Here is a 27,055-nt window from a genome sequence, read left to right as displayed (position 1 = left end):
TGTTGTAAGTTTAGGCAACTAAAATGTGGTATAAAAGGTAGACTAAACAGTCTTAAAATTTGAGCAGAGCTACTGTACATTTGCACTGTCCAATTAGACAAGATTAGTAAACTATGACGTACATTTTCTAACACTCTGGGTGGTGAAGCAGTTGGAATATATTGGTGTGTAGCTTGAGTGTTTTTTCCCTTTCTTTAACTTCAAGTCTAAGGAGTGAAGGATAAACTACATTTCATTACTTACCAACATTGATCACTGGCAATTTCTTCCATTCCTTCACTAATTGATATTCCCCCCCCCCCCCCCCCTCCTCTAAAAAGCATCAATCAAGTATTTACAGTAATTAAAAATTCTCAGTTTTAATGAAAAGCTATATAAAACAAAAAATTAAAGCACAACAATTTTAAACGGGAATGAAGATCAACCTAACCATGAGTTAACAAAATAACTTAATTTGGTGCCTCATAGTTAACATTTTTATCGCATGATCAGAGCTTTTCTAACATTGAATTTCTGGGAGGAAGATTTCAATTTCTTTCCTTAAACCATTGCAAACTATGTACATGTTCATATAAGAGCTCGGGGGACTGCGAGGGTGCAAGACTATCAAGCGTACGATATCATCGGGATGTGATCTAAAGGTCAAACAGTCAGAAATGTTCACACAAGATGCCACAGCTGTATCCATAAAATGGGAGGTCAATTCTCTTATAAAAAGATCGGGTTTTTCTTCTAAACTTGCAGCATAAAACTGCGGCTTCTCGGCTTGTCAAAAGGAAAGAATTTCAAATTGTTTCGGTCTTAAAATTGCAAAAGATCCCACAAATTGAATCCAGCTTCACTTTAAAAAAAAAAAATATCTGGAACAGTACTTGGTCTTCCCAATTACAAAACTGCCTCTTCCTGGTTTTGGTGTCAGAATAGATTTTTTTTTTAGCAAAACTGAAAGAAAGGAGAAGAAAAAAAATAAAAAAAAGTTACTTTTCCTGCATTTTCTATTTGTGTTGAGATACCTGTACACAAACATTCACAATCATGAACAGAAGAAGTGGCGCAAGTTATTTTGGACTTACCGGAGAATGGACAGGGGTGTAGTTATTTGGCTGAGGTCACACTGCATTCTTTTGCAGCATAGCTAATCAGACCAGGTGAGTTTCACCAGAATCCTATTTTCAGCAGGTTTTTATCCCATATCAAAAGGGTTCTCATTTTACCAACCTCGGAAGAATAGAAGGCTGAGTTGACCTTGAGCTGGCTACCTGAACCATGCAGGGACTGAACTCACAACCTTCAGGTCGTGAGCGAGAGCTTAGAACTGCATTTCTGCTGCCTTAACACTCTGCGCCACACAAGGCTCTGAGTTTCCAAACACCCAGCATGACTATTTTCCACTGAATTACGTCACTTACATTGCACTATGCATTGCTGTGGAATTTCAGTATGAAATTCCACAGAACATTCGCGACGTGTGAGCTTCCCCCTAATGGTCAGTTTTTCATGAGCTCCACTCTAGAAGGGGTGAGCACTGCCTGCTAGGACGCTCCCGGTCTTCAGCCCAGAATTCTGTACATGCTTCTTATAAACTAGCAGAAGGTGGTCTGTGCCCTGCCCGCAGACCCCTCCCTTGCCACCAAGTTGTTCAGGACTAAAGGCTCTTTTACATGCTATGATCATTCGTTTGTCCGACTGATGTCTAAATTATGTCCGTAATCAGCTGCTGAGCTTGCAAAAAGCAAATGCTAGATCGCCAGCTGATTAGATGTTTGATGAGGGCAGAAAACCGCTTGCTCATCAGCACCACATCCACCATGTAAACAAGTGAATGGGCTGCTGACAAATGACAACAGTAAAGGAACGATCAGATTAGCATTTGTTCATCCCCATAACAGCGAGCCTCTGCCACGTGTGATTGGCTGTAACGAGCGCTGAGACACGTGGTATTTGCCAATCAGTGCTCGTTATACCGGGCAAAGAACTGGCCATGTAAATGGACCCCAAGTAGAACCTTACAAATGACCGAGCAGTGCTGTTCTCAGCCAGGCACTGGTGTAAGTGAAGAGCGAGCCTGCCTGCAACACTGCAATCCTCTTGCTGAACACAAGAGACTCAAAACTTTGTGCCCATTATTCTTAAAGCGACCCTCTGGGCCTGGAGAAGCAAAGATGGCCAAGCCACTTCTCTGATTACCTGATGCACGTTGTATATTACTATACATCGGTAGTCTAAGACACTACATGCTGATCTGACTGGCCAGCACTGCTCCTGTGGACAGCACTGGTTAATTAAAGAGGTGTAGTGTCAATACTAATGATGCATACTAATGCACATTGGGCATCGAGTAGCCAGAGAAGCTGGTGCCGCCATCATTGTTTCTCCAGGCTCAGGAGGGGTTATTTTTTTTTTTTTTACCGAGAGCAGTTTCTGAGCAGCCACAGGCAGTGCAAGAGCTGGGTGCATGGTGAAAGGTTAGATAGGTACATTTTAAAGCACTGAACTGCTTTTGGGGCTATATGGCTCATTTGTGAGGCCAGATCATTTGTATGTATAACTTTATGTATACATGCACAGATTTGCACACCGACATGCTGCTAGACGACATGGCGAATTGACAATCCTCTGTGGTTAGGACAGTTGGATTACCCGAATATCAACTTATTATTTTGTTCTCATGCGATTCAATAATCAAACAGTCATGATAACGACAGGAAAAATTACCGAAATAGACCCTCGCACCCACTGGACGTTCTTTTATCAGGCCCGGGTTTTGGAGTGCAGCATCTACATTAGGGTAGGGTCAGTATGTATGCAATGTATCTCAATGTGAGGTCGGAGGTCGGTGCTCAGGTCTGCGTCTAGGTGTAGGCCCATGTTCACATTCTTGACAAGTGATTAGGTGTTGCTATGAAACCATCAATACCCTGACAGTGAGAAATGCGTGTTCCATTATAACCTATATGTCAACCCTACGTCCCAGTACCCCAAGTAATAAAAGCAATAACCATCTGCCTACAAATAGAGAGTTCCTTATTAGTTGGGTTGCCTTGTTTGTAAATTAGGCTGTGGCCTTATACAGAGGATGTTTCTATAACCTCGGGAGCGGCAGCCATAGTAATCACTCTACAGCTACAAAGGCTGATGTTTTGCTCAGTTTTTAATCATTATACCATAAAGGAATTATCTGTAGATTCTATTCTAGGAGTATGTATAACTTTACATGCAAAAAGGGGCTCGGCATTCCTACTTCAGCACCTGATCAGATGCAATGACTAACAATGGGTGACTACACACACTTCTATATAATGTCTACTACGCAGGTACAGGACTTACCTTCCACCGATTTCCACATTCATTACAAAACACAAATGTTGTCATAGGTTCATCAGCGCTGCGGGTCTGGACCTTAATAATGCAAACAGAGTAGGTTAATTAGCAAGAATATCCCACAACTGTATTTAAAGACTCTCATAGTAATTATCTGCGTTCGTAGCATTTACTATTACATGTCGACAACTGTGAAAGATGGAAGCACTACAAGCACATCACCAGTAACATGTATAGGGTTATAGGGGAGAACTTTTTACTTTTAGGTTTGATCCTCAGATAAAGAGAATAAGCCTATTGGATTGGTAAAACAACCCAAAATCATCAAGCCAGTAAAGCAACGGACCAGAGAATAGGGACCTAAGTAATAGACTTGGCTACTTAAAGAATTACATGTTATCACCTTATGAAGCATATAACCTTCACTTAGAGTTGTCAGAATACCCCTTTAATAAAATGTAAATGTGGCCAGATACAGAGATTTACAGGGTTCAGGAGAGGTGGAGAATTCTAGGGAGTAGCTAGAAGAACATTGAGCAGTGTCCTCAGAGCATAGCCAAGTCCGGCCCGAGGAAGCAGCACGCTCAAACCTACCTGTGTGTAAGTACAGTTCTTCTTTTTGCATTTGCCACAGCTGAACAGGTCAGTCTGCGTGCCACCAGTCCTGGCCATCTGATGCTCTCGGATGGCCTCCTTGGTCAGGTTCTTTCTCATTTCTTTAAGCTCATCACTTGCCATTTCCTGAAGATATAAAAATACATACAAAATGTATTCTACATCCTAGAGGTCTTCTTCCATCCACTTACCAAACTACCAAAAACTTCAGTTGTGTTGGGTGAAGGTGGGGAACTACACAATACTCGCTTCCTCAATACCTGGCCAATCCAGGGACATGACCACAGATTGGCTGAGGTGGTCACGTGACTCATCTCTGGCAGCTTGTAAGCAAAGACCAAAGGGGGGCAGCTGTAACTTTCACTGGAGTGGCACAGGATTCAAGAGGCGAGTAGTGTTGCAAGAACACATTTGTGGCTTTTATTTGGCCACAACCAGTCAACCCCCTTAGGCCGCCTGCAGACGGGCGGAAATTCCGCGGCGGGATTTCCCACGGGATTTCTGCCACTGAAAGCCTGCATAGGAGTGCATTACAATATGCACTTCTATGCAGACGGCTGCTGCTTGGCCGCGCGAAATTTCACGCGGCAAACAAACCGCGGCATGTCCTATTTCTGTGCGGGGCTCGCAGAGCCTCGCACAGAAACGTCACTCACCCGGCCGGCGGCTCCGGTCTGCGCATGCGCCGGCACATGAAAGAGCCGGGGCTGCCGGGCGCGGGCGAGTACGCGCCCGCCCGTCTGCAGGCGGCCTTAAGGACATAACCTATTTTGGGGGTCCGTAGAGGTCACAGAGGGAGCGCGCTACCTTTGTGAACCCTTTACATGCCAAGATCTACATAAAATCGTGGTGTGTAGGGGGCTATCAGCAGGGATCGCTGTCCTTATGTATCCGTGCTGTTGCAGCGGGAGCCCCCCCCCGCGGGATGGCACAGGCTCAGCTTCTGATCTTGCCCAATCCACATAAGGTAAGTTTACGTCCTGTGGTGTTAAGGGGTTAATGCTGTTCATGTTATTATGAATATTCTTACCAAGCTTCACCAGTAGTAGAAAACCAAGTACAGCACAATATTAGTGAATTCAAGTTTTTATAAAACCTCACTTTTCCTTCGACATCCGAGCAAGTGCCATTCTGAGGATATGCTGCAGATCTTTAAATCCACAGCATACACTATATATCCCAGATTTGTATTTGGACACATATTCCGCACATTACAAGGCTCTATCATCTTACAAACAAGGAATATTAGATACTTAATAGCAAAGATTACAATTAAAACCTCGGGGTTATTTTTCTGCTTCTTCCAAAGTGAAGCTTTGTGTCCCACAGAAAAAAACCCTAAAGAAAAGCTTTTCCTAATCGCCCTCCTTTCCATGACTTCACATGTTCATCCGTCCGTAATGGAAGACAAGGCACAAGACTCCGGGGAGTGCGATGCTCTTAGAGGCCCAAGTGACCTGAGACAGTAAGTGATTATCCAGAACAAGCCCAGGGTACTCACCTCCGCCGACATCCTAGCAAACACATCTGGAGCAATGTTGCCGCAAAGCACATTTCGCCTCAAGTTGGGATTTTTGGCATCCTTTAAGTTGGCGATCCTACTTCGCACGCGGTTCTTATATTTTGCGTCTGTGTTTTTAAATTCTTGGAAAACAGGTGCCGAGGAGTTAAGTAACAACCAAGTACATAATGTGAGCACATCTATCTGCAGCCGGACCCAGCCCAGGAGTGCATGCAGTATATGCGTATTGTACAGCTCGCAGCGGTTTACGGCAGCCCCATAGAAATTCAATGATGCAGCAACACACATTTGAGATCACTTCTCCATTCAAATTACACCTCATTGTAGGCATGTAGTGAGGAGCAGGTGGACTAAGGGGCCCCAGCGATAAGACATGCAGATCAGTGTCCATTGTGGAACAACCCCTTTAGACACTTAAGCCCATTAAGGACCAAGCACAGTAAATATTTGTCGCTGGGTCCTGGGCTTTAATGTAGGGTTCAGGATTAAAGCCTCTGCTCTTGCAATCAAGCAGGAGCAGGTCGGGTCCTCAGCTTTCAGACGCAGGTGAGGACCCGGAGGAGAAGCGAGAAGTGATTTTTAACCTCTTCTGCCAACTCCTTTCACAGTTACACAGCGCTCAACGATTGCTATGTACTAAAGAGTGAAACTGGAAGTATTACCTCCACTATGCGACCAGGTGATCACATGACTGCCAGGTGCACGCTGTCAGAGCAGAGCTGCAGGGGCTAAGCAGGCCCTGAGCAACTCTGTTAGTGTCCGATGTCACTGCAGAGAGATGGTTTTCCCTGTAACTGGGGCTCCTATAGATGTTGCTCTTATGGATGCCCGCAGCTATAGTGGAAAAGTGTGAAATTTAAAAATAAATAAACAAATAAATAAATTAAAAAAAATGAATATACTTTAAAAAAAATGACCCAACGCCAACCAAAATGGTCAGTGTAACCCCAAAGTGTATATGTGTGTGTGTGTGTGTGTAATAATATATATATATATTTTTTTTTTTTTACTCTCTCATTGATCCCCACCACTGCAACAGAAGGCAGGCTGGCTGGCTGGCTGTCAGTCAGTCTTTTCCCCCTGCGGGAGACGCAGGCTTGCCTCCTGTGCCCATGTCATACATATATGCCAATTCACATAACCTGCCTTCCACTCAGGGCATACATACATTCTGGGGCATGAACATGTTACTTTTAATGCGTCATCACATTTGAGCGACACATCATCACTGGAGGCTGGGTGTCCAAAGACCGGAGGAGCATTACCACAGGAGTAGCAGAATGCGATTACACTGGTTTTTCTCCTTTACAATGGCCCACTTCAGTAGTTTATCAGTAAAATCCACAATTAGGGTTTTATTGTGGAATCGGACTAATCCATTGAACGCAAATAAGAAAATCAAATCCATGACCTTTCCATGTCAGAAACTGGCATTCTGTGGATGTGGAAATCCACAGCGCAGGTCAAATTCTGCGTGGAAAGTTCCACAGGATGCAGAAAGGAGCATCAAAGCAGCTCATAAGGACCTACAAGGCAGAATAGGAGTCAAATATCACAAAACTCAAAAAAGGATATCTTCTTCAATTTGAGCTCCAAGTTCTTCATCATCCGCTCCGATAGTAATGTAGTCATCTACAAAAGAGAAGCAGCGAAGACACCCGAACAATGAAGATTATGTAAATACATGATTATGTGCTAGCTTGACAGGCAAGGCATGCTGGGTAATTATCATAGCACATCCATGCCATTTACTTTGCTTGTCAGTCAATAGATTAATAGGCTAATAGTGTAAAGACACAGAAGATCATCCAGTGTGCAAGAAAACATCAATGGCGTGTCAAACATTTGTTTAACCCATTAGTGACCAAGCCTGTTTGCGCGTTTCGGCCCCCAGCACTTGACGAAGACCACAGAGCTGGGGGCCGAAACGTCGCTGTTTGTGAATTTGCTTGATTTTTATCCTAATAAACATCGGATGGATATTTTACTCCTGACTGCACTTGATATTGGATGAATGATCCTGCGTGCTGCCGGTCCTTTACTATTGCTGTTTCCTGTGTGGATCCTTGGTGTCCAGGGTCCGGACGTCTGGCTGGCACGGCGAATATTGCTCAATTGCAAATCTTTTATGTGGTGCTGCTGCTACAACGAATACAGTTTTAGTGACTTTGGAAATCTAACGTGTCACTTTGACATAGAATAACTCCGTAAAGGCTTTGCATATCCAAGTGATTCTGACATTGTTTTTTCGCCACATATTGTACTTCATTTAGGTGGTAAAAATAGACAGAATTTATGCATATTTATTAAAATCTTTAATATTGGGAAAATTTTGAAAAACAATCATTTTTTCCACATTTTCAATTGCAATATTTCAAATATGTGCAAAGATACTGTACAAGTATCTGTTTATCCTGTGTTCAGAAGCATAGCCACTGTGGCCCTAGTATTATCTCTGTATGCACAACGGGGCCCAAACTGAAAGGAGCAGCCGGTGGCTTTCAGAACAGATATTTTGCTTGAAGGCCTTTTAGGCCCCACTGCTCACTTGTAGAGCCGATGAGAGGCCAAAACGACAGAGTACCCCCGCAAATGATCCCATTTTGAAAACTAGACCCCTTAACGAATTCAGCTAGGGGTGTAACGCGCATTTTGACCCCACAGTTTTTAAATGAATTTAAGCAAAACAGAAGGAAAAAAATTGCGATTTTCCATTTTTTGGCAATTGTGTCATTTTAAAAACAGTTTATCGTACAACGCACATAGGAATTAAGACTTTCACCCCAAAATGGATACGCCTGTTTGTCCTGTGTTTAGAAACATACCCATTGTGGCCCTAATCTACTTACTGGACACATGGTCAGGCTATAATGGAAGTAAAAGAAATGAAAAAGGAGGGTGGAGCAAGAGCCAGTGAGGGTGGTGGAATATTTATGGAGTATAAAGTGTTTCCAATGATGGAGTATTTCGAATGGTGGAGGTGCTGCCAACCAGATGACGCTCCACCAGTGTGAGTGTGAGTGTAGCGAAAAGGATGTGAAAAAAACTGGTATGGAGGCGCAACCCTCTAAGTTACTAGAAGATGAAGATCAAGGTCCAATGTGTGATGGTGAAAGCACTCCTTTTTTATTTTTTCACAAATTAAAAACCAGCAATAGAATACGCGTTTCGGGGATGAACCCCTTCGTCAGTTCGGCTGGATAGGACTGGGTGATAAGTACAAATAGATAATGGAGTTGGATAATGGTTCATCCCCGAAACGCGTATTCTATTGCTGGTTTTTAATTTGTGAAAAAAATTTTAAAAAGTGCTTTCACCATCACACATTGGACCTTGATCTTCATCTTCTAGTAACTTAGAGGGTTGCACCTCCACACCAGTTTTTTTCACATCCTTTAGGCTATAATGGAGGGAACACCCGTTGGATTGCAGGGCACAACTAAATAAATTCCAGGCCCCATTGCTCACTTGTGCGGGAAAAAAAAGATGGACTCCCTAAAAATAATCCCCCCCACCCTCCACGCCCTTTTCGGCGTTCCCCAAATCTTAGATAAAAGTAATAATGTAAACTGTGTGGTATGTCCGAAGACAGGGATAATTACGGAGGCTGGTTGGAATGGGCACATGGGGCAATAAAACCGGGTATTCCTTCTCCTCTCATGCTTTTTTGGGGGGCATTTCTTGCCCTCAGCGGCCGGGATGAGGTGTAAAAAATGGTGCTCTGTGAGTCGCTGTAAGCTTGCTGAGGTGCGGCGATCTCACACAGGAGGCGTTCAACAAGCTGCTTCTGGAACTGCAGGAAGGCGAGTGTTCCCGGGGCCTCTTGTACATTACGTATTACAGGTAGCGATCTGAATAATGCCGAGCTCACACGGCCGGATGTGTAATGCACTTGCAGAGGCCCGCAGCGGATCCCATCTGTAAGCCCGGCCGTGGCCCTGCGTATGGCCACATAATGTACTGCGCATAACTGCCTACTTGCACAAGCAGTCATGCGCAGTACACAGTTTTCAGTTTGTATTTCTCGCACCGTCGCTTAGTGATGACGCGGGTACCCGCAGCCCGAACACAATGTAGTTACGCATGGACTGAGTGCATATCCACGACCATGGAGCACAACGGGCTCTACGTTGCAGATATCTGCGGTACAATAGAACATGCTGCGTTCTGTGTACTGCGAGTGGATTATGCAATTCCGACCCACTAATGTGAGCGGAATTGTGTAATTTAATGCATTTGATTGATCCACATATTACAGCGGATCAGACGCATGTGGAATCCGCAATTCCTATCCGGTCCAATTGTAGATGGCTTTTTATCACGTGACGGGGGACCAATCAATGAGGCCACCGGTCACTGCTCCAGGCCCTCTGTGACAGTTGGTTGCCAGGAGCAATGAGATGACAGCTCCATGTTGTCGGCTACCTGCAGGCACCGACAGCATGGAGCTGTCACGTCCATAGCCTGCAGGGCTTTAATCCTAAGAGGATGCATGTTTTTACGTCCTCAAGAATTAAAGCCCAGTTAGCTAGGACGTAAAAACACTATGGGGCCATCACTAAGGGGTTAAGCGCTGATACATCTGTAGCATAAATATATTGATGTAAAGAGAACGAGTAAACTGTGCAAAAGAGAACTAGTGAAGGGTTAATAACAGCTTGCAGCATTCTGACCATATGTAATATAGATCCTTCTACTTCTTGTACTCACCTCCTGTTTTGAGAGCCGTAGCAAGTAATTCTCTACATTTGATTCTGACAGAGTCCGAGGTGCTGGGAGCTCGGGGAAAAGATGTAATAAAGGTTTCAGAGGGAGCCGCACAATCTTCTTTCCGCCCGCTGGAACTACTGCTAGAACTGCTGCTGGGGATAGTAGTAAAGAAGTTATCTCCAAACTTTTACTAGTTCTGAACAGACAATAGCTTTTGGGGGGAAAAAAAGTTTGTATACATGAGATCGAGACATTTACCAACTGGAGCTCCAAGATACTTTCCTTATGGATGAACACATTAGGGTTCCAGGTGAGACGCACCTGAGTCAGCGGTGCTCATTGACCATCAATTATGAAATGCTTTACTATGCTATTTAGTAAAGATCAGTCATTGCCTGCAGATACAGGTTTAAGTATCTTCTGAAGAGCTGAAGACCAGATACTAAAATACAAAGCAGCACCATCTTCAATCCTCCACCCATCCCCAAAATCTGACAGGGCAGGGGGCTCGACGCTTGTGTGTCTAGATATTCTTGAACACAATTGCTAGTCGACCAGGAGGGGGAGGAAGTAACGCAAGATCAGAAAAAAGCCTTACCCCAGCAAATGAGAATTGTAGGGGTTGGCGATTTATATAAAAACTCCACCCAATTCCTAAGCAGTTTTGGCTAAAGTGTTCCTCTAAGATTAACCCTGGATGTAACGGTACATAAGCAGTAGCAGAATACCTCTCTTCCTTTGCTTCAGGACTGTTTTGTGCAGGCGGGGGCTGCTCCTTCTTCTTTTCCTCTGTATCTTTATCAGATGATGGACCGTCTAGATAAAAAAGGAAGGGGGAAGGGGGGGAGTGAACAAACCGTGAGCTACTTAAAAAAAAAAAAAAAAAAAAAAAAAAAAAAAGCTCAATTTTGCACATTTCACGATGTAATCCAGGACACTATTGCAAAGAGAATAAAGATGGAATAAAACCAGTACATTTCACCATGAAGCATGTGGATCAGGATGTTAGGCACACATGACTGATGCAAACAGCAGCACAAGAAAGTCCTGACAGTCATGAAAGGCAGATACTGACCTATGTTTAACAATAGTGGCCTTATTTTAGCCAGTGCATAATTCAAGGGGTTCTCTCATGGACATATAATAATTAGAGGAAAGCCAACTCTCCGTGCTCCATCTATGAGCGAAATGCTGCTCTGTCCGATGGGCTCCTGTTTTGACTCCAGATTTTCTTGCATTACATGACAGTCATTAAAGAGGTTTTGTCATTAAAAAACAAAACTTCTCTACTCACCTATTCCTTCCCAGGCAGAGTACTTACCTCTTCACCTCCTCGCTGACCTTCTCCTGTCTCCTGCAGTCCCAGGGTCACCTCCCCTCCTGTGACATTATGTACATTCACAGGCAGTCTGCTTCCTGCCCGGCAATGTACGCTATGTCACTAAATCACAGTCTGGCAGGGAGTGCCGAGCTACTGCAGAGGCTGCTCATGCGTGCTATGCAATAGATCAGCACTTCTTCCTAGCCAGTGAAGGCCATGTCACAGGGATGTGACCTTCACTGCCTTCACCTGCAGGAAGGAGAATGTGAGGAATGCACGCTTCTTAACAGGAAGCAGAGGCTTGCAGTGGGGTAACCCAGGAAGGGGGAGGGGTGGACTGGTTAAGATCAGAGAAGATGTGGTAAGGAGTCTGTTTGTAGAGGAATAGGAGAGTACAGGATTTTTTTTTTTTATGACTAAATTTTCATGGCAGTCTTGTTTTGCTACATTTGTAGATACATTTAAAACTTGACAAACTTATTGACTCAAGTAGCGACAAATGATACATCTGCCGCCTTTCCTTATGTTGTGGCAAATTTATCAAAGTTAAATACTGTTTTTTTTGTTATAAAAACACACAAAAAAGTATTACAGAGGCGGTACCTTTATTCCCTAACCAGAAAAATTTTACGCCAGGGATGCCCACTATCGCCACTCCTGTTTGCACTTGCAATAGAGCCCCTAGCATGCAAAATTCGGTCACACCAGGAAATAGTGGGATTCATAAGAGGAAACATGGAGGAGAAAATCGCTTTGTATGCAGACGACATGTTATTTTTAGGGGACAGGGAAAAATCTTTAGAAACCACGATGCAAACAATAAAAGAATTTGGAGCCTTCTCAGGACTCGCTATCAATTGGACCAAATCCGAAATACTATCAATAGACACCCCAGACATGCAAGTTGCCAACAGAGAATTAACCCTGAAATGCACCCCAACAATTAAATATCTGGGAGTTAAAATTACGAAAGAGGTCAGTGAGTACGGGAAAATAAACCTGGAACCACTTATGGAAAAATGGAAACAAAAACTTCACATATGGAAAAAACTACCCATGACAATCATAGGAAGAGTGAATCTTATAAAAATGATATGGATGCCCCAATTACTGTATCTAATACACAACTCCCCACACTGGATAACACAAAAATTTTTCCACAAGGCCAAGGGACTGTTTAGAGAACTCATATGGGGAGGGAAGACACCTAGGATAAAATTAGAACTGCTATACAATTCAAAAGAAAAGGGAGGATTAGCCTTGCCCAATCCGTTCTCGTACTTCATGGCCTCCCAGCTGCAACATCTCAGGGGGTGGGAGACAGAAGAAACACACGACGCTAGTTTCAGAATCCTTAAAAATCTCTTTAACGGATCACATTTGTTTGAAACCCTGGAACGTGGAGCGCTTAAAAAAAACGGTCAAAGTGCCCCCACGCTATTATTGATACATAAAATATGGTGGAAGACCAGAAACATGCTTGATATAAAAAACTGCACACAACATACCCCCATATGGAATAACCCGCACCTGCCAGAAATCAACAAGCTAAAAGGATTCCAAGGGTGGAAAGACAGGGGAGTTAGGAGAATGGACCAGATACTGGAGGGGGGGGGGAACTAAAAACCTTCGAGCAGTTAAGGCAAAACCACGACATCCCCAATAGTGACTTTTACAAATATCTGCAACTTAGACACGCTATACAAGCGGAAAAAAACACGGCGGAAATAACAATGGTAATAAATATAGTAGCGGACATAATAGGAAAAGCCACCACCACAGCGGGGAAAATATCTGTACTATATTCCCATATACAGGACACGGTCAATGCACACAACCCGTTATCAACAAGAGCAAAATGGGAGGCAGACATAGGGCCCATTGAGGAGTCGCACTGGGAGGAAATCCTACAAATGACACCCAAGCTATCTCTGAGCGAATCACACAGAGTCTCACAAATATTTCTAATACACAGAGTGTACCGCACCCCGGCCTTCTTACACAATATAGGAATGAGAACCTCCCCGATATGTGTAAGGTGCAAAACCCACACGGCGGACCTAATCCACATGCTATGGCGATGTCCGAAATTGCACAGATATTGGATGGGAATAAGAAATGCAATTAACGCGGCATTTGGCATACGTATGGACTTTACACCATACGTGTGCATTCTGGGATACATACAGGATCTAACATTAGATGATCATGAAAAACTAGCGGTAGCCAGACTATTGTATATAGCCAGAAAAACAATAGCCCAGCGCTGGTTGGACGAAGAACCACCCACGCTGGGAGAATTCAAAAACAAGGTCAACCAAATTTTACCGTGGGAAAGGAGTATTTACACTAAGCGTAAGACCAGTCAAAAATATCAGGACATATGGCTGAGATGGATACACGCCCAGACCAGTAATGTTGGATCAAATACATAGGGAGTGGTGAGCCGTGTGGGGAGGCACCAGTAAACCGGGGATTTACTAAGACATAACAACGTATGTAATGGATATATATAAAGTTTATTGGGAAATGTAGAACAAATTACAGACTCGATATACAATAAAATAAAGTGGTAAGGAGTAATAGGGAAAAGTTAAGAAAGGAGGGAGGGATTGGAGAGAGAGAGACCGGGCAACGGGCAAAAGAAATATGACCCCCCCTCGAATGCAACAAAAAAATCTAACCCTGAATCAATAAAAGAAAACAGCAAGAAGATAAGCAACACGAAGACCAAAGAAGAAAACAAATATACGTTACAAGAACTGTTATTATTGTTTACAACACAACACTGTGTTCATTCAGAGACAGTTTACCCAAAGAACAGAACGTTGAGAGAGAGATCTTAGGGGGGGTGGGGGAGGGAGGGGGGTGAGGGGAAGGGGGTGGGTGAGAGGGGGAGGGGGAGGGAGGGAGTGGAAACCAAAGATTTGTTAAAAAAAATGTTTTAAAATATGCAAAAGGTGAAAAAGTTTAATAAAAAATACTTTAATTAAAAAAAAAAAGAAAAATTTTACGCACGCACGCACGCGCACACAAGCACGTTTAATGCCCCTAAATCAGGTAAGATTATAGGGCCCGCCGGAGTCCTAGCTTTTTATTTCCTCATCGCTGCTCCTGACTTGTCACTTTATGTTTCAAAAAGGTATTTATTAAAATTAGAACACATAGAAATGTTGGCACTAATCTGCCCCGCACAGGGGGTATAGAATCATAAAATTAGGATAAAAGTCCATATAACGATTAAGAGATGAAACTAATCCATTTTTGCATACTACGAAGTACAGGTCAACTTAGTCTCATTTAGGTCGGCTTCAGCTTGTAAGAAGTCAGGATGGACGCGACCGCGCTTTAGAATGCGATTAAAAAAAGTTTTCGGGATTGAGGCAAGTTTTTTTTGTAATAGGGACTATAACGCCGTCAGGGCCAGGGGCTTTGCCATTTTTGAGGCGTTTGTTCTCTCATTCCACATCCGACAGTTATGTCAGAGTTAAGGTCTGTCAGCGCAGATTCTGTAAAACAGGGTAGTTTAAATTTAGAGAGAAAAACGGCGTGTCTGAGATTCCAACAGGGGCGGCAGTGTCTTGTATCATTTGATAGTAGTGATGAAATGCGTTCCATATTTTGTCAGGGTTTGAGGAAAGGTGGCCGGGCTTAAAGGGGTTGTCTCACGAAAGCAAGTGGGGTTAAGCACTTCTGTATGGCCATAATAATGCACTTTGTAATATACATTGTGCATTAAATATGAGCCATGCAGAAGTTATTCACTTACCTTCCCTGCGCTGGCGTCCCCGTCTCCATGGCTCCGTCTAATTTCAGCGTCTAATCACCCGATTAGACGCGCTTGCGCAGAAGGGTCTTCTCCCTTCTGGTCGGTCCGGGCACGAGCGGCGTTCTGGCTCCGCCCCTTCTACACGTCATCGCGTAGCTCCAGCCTCCTGATTGGCTAGAATCGGCACACGTGACGGGGTGGAGCTACGCGATGACGCGTAGAAGGGGCGGAGCCAGAACGCCGCTGGACAGACCCGAAGGCAGAAGACCCTTCTGCGCAAGCGCGTCTAATTGGGCGATTAGACGCTGAAGTTAGACGGAGCCATGGAGACGGGGACGCCAGCGCAGGGAAGGTAAGTGAACAACTTCTGTATGGCTCATATTTAATGCACGATGTATATTACAAAGTGCATAATATGGCCATACAGAAGTGCTTAACCCCACTTGCTTTCGCGAGACAACCCCTTTAAGCTGGATTTTATGAATCGCATTAATAGACTGCCTCTCTGAATCTATGTGCCAAAAGCTTATCAGGTTTATTTGCGCACTGAAAAAAGGAAACTCGTCTCCAAGCAAATGCTTTGTGTTTTATCAGTCAGGACGGCATTGAGCTCCAATCTGGAGTCTCGAATAGCTATGTGCTAATATAGAGAAGGCTATCGGTATAGGCTAGTTCTAGTGTATGCGGGATCTGGGGAAATAGTATGTGCTAACCAATGGATGTCTGTCGATGTAGAATCTGAACTATTGCATTGCAAACCACCTTTCAGTTTTAGCTGCCTGGTGGTGACGAGGTCAGGGTCTCTTTAAACTTGACTCAAGTGCCTGTCATGTGGGCGAGGGGTGGGGGAGGTAGTCTATATTAGGGTCTATGGAGAAGTTGAAGTGCCCACACCACAGAAGTCTAGCATAATCCAGAAAGGAGGACATTACAGATGAGGAAGAATGCGATGGGCGAGATATTAGGGGCGCAGGTACACCATACATAATTTTTCAGTGTACAGTTCCTTCCCACTATAATATGAAGTAACGACCTAGATCGTCTGTAATGGATTTAGTGACCGTAAACAGAAGGGAATTACGTATAAAGATTATTAAAGCAGGGGAGTATCATAGAATGATAATGGGTTCGGTAGTGTGAGCCAATGTATGCAGGGGAAGATGTTGGTGTGAAATGGGATTCCTGAATGCAAACATCAGGTTTATATGTCTTTTATAGTCCATAGAAGCTTTCTTACATTTAATGGGGGAAGACCCCAGACATTATGGCTCCAGATTCTACACATAAATACTCAGTGGTAGATTCCTGAAGAGTGACAGGCCCACAGCCTTTATAAGCTTATTTAGATGTGACTGCAACGTGCAGTCCTAAGAACGGAAGCAGTCTAACTTAGGTTTGCATATTAAGTATTGTGTCAAACATTAAAGTTTCCCCGAGAATCATGGGCATCTTGCACTGGCATTAATGTTTCGGGGGGGTTGTAGGATGCGCTCTGACGCCTGTTCTCCCAGAGCTTAGAAGAACGTTGGGATGATGGGACCCGCAAACCTGTAGTGGGGGGAGCGAAGTGTCTTTTGTCCCTAGTTCTGTCTACATACAATGTGCTCTTGGCCATCAATCTGAAAAGATAGCATAAATTGGAAACCCCAGCAATATCAGATCTGCACTCTTTGTAGAGCCAAGGTGATCAGGCATAGTTGTCTGTGCTCAAGGGTGGATGGGGCCAGATATACCAAAACCTGAACTCCCTGCTCAGTGCCTGGGAGAGGGGAGAGATGTCTAGTAGTAGAGAGGATCACATCCCGCACCTTGGGATACTAGAGCTTGATTAATTGGTGTTGCGTGGTCTAGTCAAGGCTCTGTGGATACGATCCAATCTGAATAAGCCGACATTGTCTTATGGGAATAGTGCTTGGAATATGTTCAGCACAGCCTCCAAGTGCAGTGAGCTGCTCAGGTAATCCTCGGATGGGCTCACCTGGACCTGTTTTCAAGGTGTTAAGAGTTTCAGTTCAAGTTGTTCAATTTTGTTTTGGTCGTTCACATTGCAGGTTCTTTCAGCGCCCGTCTCAATAATTTCATCGGTTTTGGTCTCCACCTCATCAACCCGCTGGGCCAATTCTTACACTTGTTTGGAGAATTCAGAGATAACGTTATGGACCTCCTTTTCGAAGAATTGTTGGATGTTCTCATACAATTCTCTAAGATGAGGGGCCGAAGGGTTGGGAGTGCCCGGTATTGAGGTTGACGGCGAGCGCTCATCGGAGGTCTGGGACGAGTAATCTGGGTCTTGTTCTGTCACGGCCGGGAGAAGTTATGAGTGGTCTAGTTCTGGAATTGTCCGAGACACGTTGCATAGAGAAACTTTTTGCTGTTTCCTGCATTTAGGCATGTCCAGTTCAGTAGTGTGAAAATGGGAAATTCAGCTTGCCTGCAAAGTAGTGTCGTTGCTTTTGGATATCATATGCCATTACTAGGTCGGGGTTTAGTGCAGTAACAGGATACCTCCGTTCATGCATCCCCAAACTTCAACACAAAACTAGGTAAGCAGACAGTAACCACATGACTAGAGCCAAATTTATATTTTCTTTCCCCAACTGCTATAATCCAAATGGCCACTAGATGGTGCAACAGTCCTATAACAGTCCTGCAGTTGATGGATATTGAAGGTGAATATAGAAAGTTATTAGCCAATAAAATATTGGGGCTCCAAGAACCTTATATGCTTTTCTCCCTCCTTTTGTCTTTCCCTTTTTATTTCTGCTGAAAATGTGTGCAAAATGCAGTCCTTGTCTAGGAGGAGCAGAAAAATGTTTTTAGGAATCCAAACCCCCGCTGAATGTCAAAAACAGGCTGCTGTTTTCTTCTAGCCGCTGGAGCTCAGCTGCCATGCGACCGCTCTCCTCTCGCTCCTGATGTGTCAGTTTTAGTATTCCCCTGGGTGATATTATTTGGGAGTGCATCCTTAATATGTCAGACTATATAAGGCCATCCCTCATCTGGGAGGAACAAGGGTTTGTTCACAGCAGAAATATCAAATTCCACATCAAAATCCACACTAATCTGGTGTGGATTTTGAAGCGGATTTGCAGCAGGCGCCATCCCTACAACTGAAGTCTGTTGCGAATCCGTGCCAAAGACCACACCAGAGGGTGTAAGGTTTGGTACAATTTTTCTATCCACATTCACATGCAATCCACTATGTGTGAACAAACCATTACAGAGAACAGCGTGAAGTCCTAAGAATAGAGGATCCAGAATTAGGTCATGAAGAACGTGTATTTGCATGAAAAATGTGCCCAAAAGGCACAAATACGAACAGGAAAGATGCTAATTTGTGTTACCCAAATGCCTGCAGTCACAAAGCTAGTTTGTAGGTCTATATAATAACTGTAAACAGGAACAGAAGGAAGCAGCCCCAGCCAGACTTTACATTAGGCATTGACAAAAACAACCAAGACAGAAATGTTAGATTGCTGCAAAACTTTGCATGCGGCTATATCTCAGGAAGACATATCAATGATTAGAGTTATGATCCTATTAACCCTTTTCAATCCAATTTTGCATTCAGGGTTTCCTAAAAGGCTTTCTCTTCTTGCTGTTATACAACGGTGCCATCTGCTGGCCAAAGCCAGTGTGCGAGCACCACCAGACAGGCTCCGACTGCAGAATGGCTGGTAATAGACGGTAAGAATACCCCGTCGGACATCTTCTGACATTGGAGCTGTACAAGCTTCAATCAAAATGTAGGAAGACATCAGACAGTGTATTGGAAAGTGTTAAACCCTGGGTAAAAGTGTTTTTCCCATTGCCTTTAAAAAAAAAAAAAAAAAAAAAAAAAAAAAAAAAAAAAGGGCTCTCAGAGGCTACTTGCGTGCAGTGCATCTCTAGCTGAGAGTTGGCACATCAACTTTAGTGATAATCTGTTGGGCACGGACGGCAGCTGTGTTCGTGTCTGGAGACCTAGGCGTGAGCACCTCAATTCTGCCTTTGCTGTGGAGCAGCACATTGCCCCCTGCTGGTGTGATGGTCTGGGTGTCATTGCATACGACAGTCACCCCTAGTAGTGGTACGAGGGACAATGACAGCTCAGTGATATGTTCAGGACATTCTGCAGCCACATGTGTTCCCCCTCATGGTGGCTTCCAGCAGGATAATGCTCGGCTGCACACAAGGGGGTCACAGGAGTGTCCCCACAACATTGTCACACTTCAATGGCTGCCGGGTCACCAGACTTACCGCCAATTGAGCGTTTATGGGACCAGCCGGGACGCTAGCTTCGGCAGCCTATGAATGTACAGCATCCAGAGGCGTAGTTACAAGATCTGTGGGTAAATGTGTAGCAGGATAAGATACGGAGCCTATATGCCTCCATGCCAGACCTCGTCTCATCATGTATGCAGGCTAGCGGTGGCCCAGCAGGGTACTACCTGTAGGGCCTCCGTTAAGTTGTACAGTTTTCCCCAATAAGCTTATCCTTCTGCTCTAATATCGCAGTCCCTTACCCACATCATCATCACTTTCACGGTCTCATTTGATTCCAACAGTTTCTCGGTGCGTTGATTTTGTCAACAAACGTAGAATTATAAGCTAAAAAAGCCGTCTACAAATGGCAAATTGCCAATAAAAGCAGGTTTACCGAGTAGCTTCTTCCAGGATTTGATGAGTGACTTGGCTAGAGAGGTCACATCTTCATCGGAGCTTTGTTTACGGATGGCGTTCACAGACATTCCAATTCGAGTCGACTAATATAAAAAAAAATATTGTAAGACAGGCAAGAATAAATATTGGGATTTACAATATTAAATAACAGAGCGTGAATGTGTAAAACAAAGGTACAATCATCATCTGGCTTCTACGCGTCATCGCGTAGCTCCGCCCCGTCACGTGTGCCGATTCCAGCCAATCAGGAGGCTGGAATCGGCACACGTCATGGGGCGGAGCTACGCGATGATGCGTAGAAGGGGGCGGAGCCAGAACGCTGCTGCTGCCGAACCGAGCCGGAGGCAGAAGACCCTTCTGCGCAAGCGCGTCTAATCGGGCGATTAGACGCTGAAGTTAGACGGAGCCATGGAGACGGGGACGCCAGCGCAGGGAAGGTAAGTGAATAACTTCTGTATGGCTCATATTTAATGCACGATGTATATTACAAAGTGCATTAATATGGCCATACAGAAGTGCTGAACCCCACTTGCTTTCGCGAGACAACCCCTTTAAGGCCCAATGCTCACGGGTGGATTTGATTTGTGGAATCCGCCCGGGTCACCCCGAAGTTCCGTAATTCAAAGTGCCCATAGGGAAGCATTGGCATCCACAACTGAATTTAAGAACGCTGATTTGATTTGCGGACCGTTTGGTGAATCCGCAAATCACAGCGGGCGGGCTCAATAGAAGTCAATGGGCGCGGACGTTCGACAGTGCATCCGTAAATACAATTGCGGATGCACTGCGGATTTGAAGGTTAAAAATCAATTGAGGCTGGGAGGTGGGGTTACAGTTTTTTTCAGCACGAATGATCTGCAGCGCATCCGTGTGGGGAAACGGAAAAGAAAAAAAAAAACGAAACAAAATCCGTGATCGCTGGCAAGCACTTAAAAATTATTTCCACACTGGCACACGAAAATCCGTGTGTGGAATCTGCGCGTGCCGTGGACATGAGGTCTAAGTCTCAACTTTAGATCAACTGGAAAGAATGGAGGTAACTAGGGATGAGCGAGTATACTCGGTAAGGCACTACTCGCTCGAGTAATGTGCCTTAGCCGAGTATCTCCCCGCTCGTCCCTAAAGATTCGGGGGCCGCCGCAGCTGACAGGTGAGTCACGGCGGGGAGCAGGGGAGAGCGGGCGGGAGAGAGAGATCTCCCCTCCGTTCCTGCCCGCTCTCCCCTGCAGCTCCCCGCCGACCCCCGAATCTTTAGAGACGAGCGGGGAGATACTCGTCTAAAGCACATTGCTCGAGCGAGTAGTGCCTTAGCGAGTATACTTGCTCATCCCTAGAGGTAACCTGATGTGTCACACGACAGACACCAGCGGCGCGGGATTGACCCTATTCACTTATAACGGAGTTGGCCGGATTCCACCTTGATAGGAATAACAGCATCGCACGTAGTCGATTTTACCTATTAAAAAGGGACAGCCCACCACAGTTGTGGGCAGCCCTAAAATAATAGTTCAGTGGTGAAAGGATATAGATGCGGCTGTACATACTACATCTAAGAACAATGACTGTTCTTAAAGACGACATACTATTAACACACACTGATCCATAGAGGTCAACGGAGATGGAAGGGGAATGTGGAGGAAGGAGGCAGAAGCAGAGACTCATACCGACATGCTGTTACTGCAGTATTTCTCTAGCGTCCTACATCATGCAGTTATTTATGGGTGCGTGTTACAGAGCGTGCAGCAGCAGTCTACACCCACCAGCTCAGAAAGAACTAGAGATGCAGCCCACAGAGAAGAACTGGTGAAAATACCATATAATATGGGTCAAAAATGGCCAGAAGTAATGTTATTCCTGATGTACACACAGCAGCGCAGTCATCTAATGAGTTAGGTGTGCATTAATTACCTATTACTGCATAAAGAGATCAAACGTCAGAGTTTGGATAACCCTGCAGCAAGTCAACAGGCTGTAGCAGTAAAGCCGCTGGTACTAGGGCTCCAACAGAGAACGAGCTGCAGCTGGTGAGCGTAAACCATGTCGTCTGCAGGTTTACAACAGAACTTCATTGACATGTAGAACAGATCTTTTTCTACTGGAGCCCCCCAACCAGAACAAGGAGATGCTCTGTTCTCACTAGTGGTTCAAGTCCATACCAAAATTAAAAATGCCTCCCTCAGGCTACCCGCACGAGGACGAACGAAGAGTTATGCACGAGATTCTAGGTGTGCAGGAGACCACACAATGACAGGCGCTATTCTCATCACAAAATTAGACAGGAATAGACATGCTGCAATTGGTTTTCTTTACTCAGACTTTTCGACTGAGTAAAAACCATGTGCCTTCACCTCTGCAAGAGAATCGGCGCCATTCCCAGCCAATTTTTGGACCGATCTTTTGATCTGAAAATTAGGTGGAAAAAAAAGCCTGTGTCCCTCAACAACCGGCCTCCCAGTTTAAGAATGACTGATGCGAAGTTTACAGCAAGATGATGACTGCCATGTGCATCATATGAATCACATAGTAACCACAGCTTTATCAAAAGCTCAGAGACCAGATGCACAAATGTGAGAGCACTAAAAAAGGAGGATAAGTCAATTTCAGTAATTGTAGGAGCTTTCCTTACCCTCTGCTGACAACCATGGAGACCCCTACAGCCGAGGGGCACAGAATATGTGATAAAACCTGGGAAGCTTATATAACCACTAGCATTATGGTACTGGTACTGTACATCAGGGTGACTGAGGAACTCCACCCCCTTAACGCTCCAAGGCATACATTTCCATCATGGAGGCACGCGGTTTGCAAGGAGCAGGACTGGGAGCGGACATAACTATTCTGTGGGTCAGTACGATTACTACCATACTAAATTCATGTTATTTTTTTGCTGTACTACTTTTTTTTCCCCAAAAGATATTTTATTATTTTCTGCCGCCATTACTTTTATTTTTCCGTCAACATAGTTGTCAGAGGGCCCTTTTTTTTGCAGGGCGTCCTGTAGTTTCTATTGGTAACATTTTGGGGTACATGCAACTTTTTGATCGCTTTTTATTACATTTTTTTCTTAGAGATGGGATGACAAAAAAAAAAAAAAAGCGCAATTCTGACAATGTTCACAGTGCGGGGAAAGTAATGCATTGCTTTAATCGATCGGACTTTCATGGATGCAGCAATACCAAATATATTTCGGTTTTTTTAGTATAAGTATGGCGAAAGGCGGTTGTTAAACTTTTATTTATTTATTTTTTTTAAGATAATTAATAAAAACTGTAAATGAAGTCTTTTTTTGTTGCTTTTTTTAAAGTCCCTATAGGAAACTTGCAGTTGTTTGATCACTCCTGCAGTATGATGTACTGCCATAGTATTACATTATACCTTGATCTGACAGGCAAGCTATCAAGCTATGCCATAGGCATGGTTTGATGGGCAATCTGAAATGGCAGCCCTGGGGGCCCTCAGTAGTCTCCCAGCTGCATCCCACGATCTCCTCACACAGGGAGGGGGCATATTGCACCCCCGAACATCAATCAGGGCATTTAAATGCCGCTGTCAGAATTGGCAGCATTCAAAGGGTTAACCGCTCCTATTGGTGGCGCTGCTGATTGGAGCTTTGCGGACACCCACATTGTATGGTGTTGGATTGACCCCCTATCCCGCTCCATACAAACCCCGGACCTCCAGGATGTAACTGTACGCCCTGTAGCGTTAAGAGGTTAATTTCCCACATCCACAGGGCAGCAGCTGTCAGTTCCTTTTGCTTGCTGACTGCCAGCAGTCCCGGTGTGTACAGATTTGTATGTATCTCGTGTAAGAAGGAGACTTACCTGAAGAAGCTCCAAAGTCATTGGAAGGTTTTTCAGTTCTTTAAGAAGATCTAAAGCCCCGGCCTGTAGAAGAGAGCAGGAACATATTATACACGGGCCAGACAGAGGAGTGCGGTTGTATTTAAACATGCCAGACGGTCGGCGCCGTGATGATTAAGGGCTCATTCACACATACATTGCCTCTTAAAGGGAACCTGTCGCATCCCCATAAACTAAGTTATGGTGCGATTAGTGAAGGTGACACGGAGTCGGATAATGATTCTTTTTTCTTATACCCACTCTCCCGCTCCCTGGTTACTGCGGTGTGCGCCAAAGATCGTGGCGGCAACACAAATCCGACTCTTTCCACAATGCCATGCACACGTTTTCCCATACAAGTCTACCAGCTGGATTTGCTGTGCCAACGGGATCTTCAGCAGCGGTGAGTATAACGTCCTCTGGTGCTGTGGGGACGTGACGGGTTCAGAACACTTCACACTTAGACCAGCGTGTACAACACCAGCTTAAGGAAAGTTCTGCCTTTGAACTTTAAAGAAGTGCTCTAATGTGAAATCCCCACAACTTCTGACTTCCCTTCCCTACGGACCGGGGTCTGAAGTCACATTTAGGGTACGTCTGGATGCGGTGCCTTCTGTAGCAGAATCTGCCTCTGTGACCTGCGGATTCATCACATCCATTACATTGAAGGCCTGAAACCCGCTGCACAACAGAACAAGCCTCCTGCGCCTGGTTTTCCGTACAGAACATTTCCGCTATGTGTTGGGGGGGTTGACAACGTTGTCCACATGTACAGCCCCTCCGCCATGTCTGCACTTACCTTGCGGTTGAACTTCTCCTGTCCGGCTGCAGTCGCTCCCAGTGTGATGATGACGCCACAAGACGTTACACACGTCACTACACTGGGGCCAGACAGGCCGGCTATGGAGACCCGGGAGAGTTACAGCAGGCAGCACACCAGAAGCCGCTTTGCTACTTGTGGCAGGCTTAAAGCTAAATTGGCGCCACGTCTGGGATGCAGATTTGGCGCACATATAAAATCTCATGATGTATATATCATTATATTGCATAATAAATCTATTATCGCCTCATCTGTACTGATGGGCAGTCCGCTACGCTGTCCCATACCAATGGACAGAACAAAACTTTTTGGACAAACTTTTAGATTACTTACTTTACAAATACCGTGCGCCATTTATGCAATTCCTACCAGCAGTACATGTCCTTACACCCGTGTGGTCACTACACACAAGGCGATCCTGACGCCAGGCTTCCCATGAGGACAAGTTATTGTGTCACCCATGATCCCATGGTAGTCTAAGACTGATGCCATATAGATTGGGAGTCCGGGACACGGCTGACCGTGTATGTTACGACAGCTGGGCACGTGCAGCAGAGCTGACCAGTCATGTAGGAGGTTAGTGATCATAAATCCTTCTCGCCCGCTCCGCTCCTATACAGAAAGTAAAAGTTGGAGAGAAACTGTCCGCTACGGCTGAAGTCTAACCACGGAGGGGCTTACCTGAAAGCGCTGCGGAATAAGCTGGCGCTATACAAATAAGCCCCTCCCCCCTTCAAGGAAGCAGCTAAGCGGAAAATAAATCCATCTGCTTTTGTGCGCCGCAGACACACGTGGGAAGACCTTCTGTTTGTCCGTTTTTTTCAGTCACCATCCATTTGTATAGCAGCAGTGAGTGCCGACGGCCGCGCTATTCTCTCCAGCTCAAATAAGGAACCAAAGCGGTCTAACGCTATTTTTTTTTTTTTAAATATTGCAGTCAGTGCGAAGCGGAAGCCGCCGTAAAGCGATGCAATTACTAACGTTTTCATTTCCGTTTATCGTCTCCCACAGTGGAACAGAAAAATCAGTCAGCACTGCGAACGCAGCCTAACGGAGCCGCTACAGCGAGCGGTCAGAGTGCGACAAAACCGTTCAGACGAGCGAAAACGGACGGTAATCATTCAGCGGAAACGCAGAAAACGATGAAAAATAATTAAAGTGTTGGCTTTTGGTTCCTCCCCTGCAGCATAAACCTGTCGTCGGCTCCTTCACCAGCGCTGGTTCCGTCCTCTTATATGGTGACTGCGACCGACTTCTTATCTGAACGCGCCAACGATGTACCAACCAGCTGCCAAGTGAATGCCAACGTCGTTGGTCCCCGCGGGTGTAACCGACGCCTACAGAGCGGAACAAGATGTGATGACCAACCGCAGCGGCCAGTAACCCCGGCTTACACGGGCGGGTCCGGCTGTGAACCTGCGTACCCGCGTCATCAGTCCTGCAGGTGATCGCGGCGGCTCGCAGGCGGGCACAGTACAGTTCTTTCTGTATTTCCCGTGCCGTCGCTTAGAGCCCGTACACAATGTAACTGCCCATGGTCAGCAGGTCGGTCGTCTCCATTGACATCATTGGAGGCCGTCCGCACGGATTCCGTGGTAAAGTAGAGCGGGCTGCCATTTTTCTTCCACTTGCGGATTGCGCAATTTGTATTCGCGAAAGTGAAGAAAAATTCGAAGGCGCATGCCTTTCACTGCCCATGCTTTACCGGATAAAGTCCACGCGGACGGCGATCACGAAATCCACTTGTGTGAGCCCAGCCTAAGGCAGCGATCACACCGGCGGCTCCACGCCAGGCTGACGGACGGCCGCAGTCAGACTCGTTCTAGCGACTGCCGGTGTCTGGGATGGTCTCTTCTACTATTGGTCAGACCTGTGAGTCTATTATCCTGCCTCCGTAACAGCGCCAAACCCTGGCATGTACCCGTCCGACGCACGGCCTCCGCAGAATACGGCCTGCCGTTAAGAATAGCCTTCACCTGCTGCACAATCCGCACCGCGGGGACGTCAGATCCGTTCCTCAGACAGATACTAACGGACCACAGAGCGGTTTGGGGTATTCCGGGGCAAAACAGCGCAGCATACGATACGGCAGCCGCTGATCAAGTACCAGATACGCCGGGGATCACAGGAGCACGGTGCAGACATTGCTGAGGACCGGAGCTCCCTGCAGCAGCGGCACTAGTGTGATGGAGCAGCACTGCCGCCCTCTACAGGCGCTGCTCACCGTGTTCTTCTTCTGCACCATCCGCTCCATCTTCTTGGCGATGCGGATGATCTCCTCGCCGCCGGCTGCGCTCATCTTGCCTCCTCCGACAGCAGCGCCGCTCACAAACCCCCCGGAGCCGCGAGAACAACGCCGAGAATAAGACGTGGTTTCCCGCTAACAGCGTCCTCCACACCCCGGCCGGAAGCTGCTGCCAAAAAGCGAGGCCGCTGCTATGTTGTCACCGCAAGCGGGTCCGCCTCTTCCTGT

General features: G+C 45.5%; 1 protein-coding gene across 2 annotated transcripts; it reads right to left on the bottom strand.

Moving 5' to 3' along the window:
- Window positions 1–343: 343 nt before the first annotated feature.
- Window positions 344–27,035, bottom strand: TCEA1 (transcription elongation factor A1). 2 transcript variants are annotated; one of them, XM_066578335.1, is made up of 10 exons: window positions 26,807–27,035; window positions 23,745–23,807; window positions 19,898–20,003; window positions 10,897–10,984; window positions 10,169–10,320; window positions 7,034–7,090; window positions 5,438–5,592; window positions 3,916–4,062; window positions 3,328–3,399; window positions 344–942 (listed from the first exon to the last, which is right to left on the bottom strand). In XM_066578335.1, the coding sequence occupies exons 1-10, from the start codon at window positions 26,879–26,881 to the stop codon at window positions 934–936; spliced, it is 924 nt and encodes a 307-aa protein (XP_066434432.1). In that variant the 5' UTR covers window positions 26,882–27,035; the 3' UTR covers window positions 344–933. The 2 variants fall into 2 exon arrangements, with proteins under 2 accessions (XP_066434432.1, XP_066434433.1); XM_066578336.1 differs by having other exon boundaries at window positions 10,169–10,317.
- Window positions 27,036–27,055: the final 20 nt, after the last annotated feature.

This window comes from Eleutherodactylus coqui, chromosome 9, assembly GCF_035609145.1.
Source record: "Eleutherodactylus coqui strain aEleCoq1 chromosome 9, aEleCoq1.hap1, whole genome shotgun sequence".
NCBI lineage: Eukaryota > Metazoa > Chordata > Amphibia > Anura > Eleutherodactylidae > Eleutherodactylus > Eleutherodactylus coqui.
This window is presented reverse-complemented; position numbering and strand designations above follow the sequence as displayed.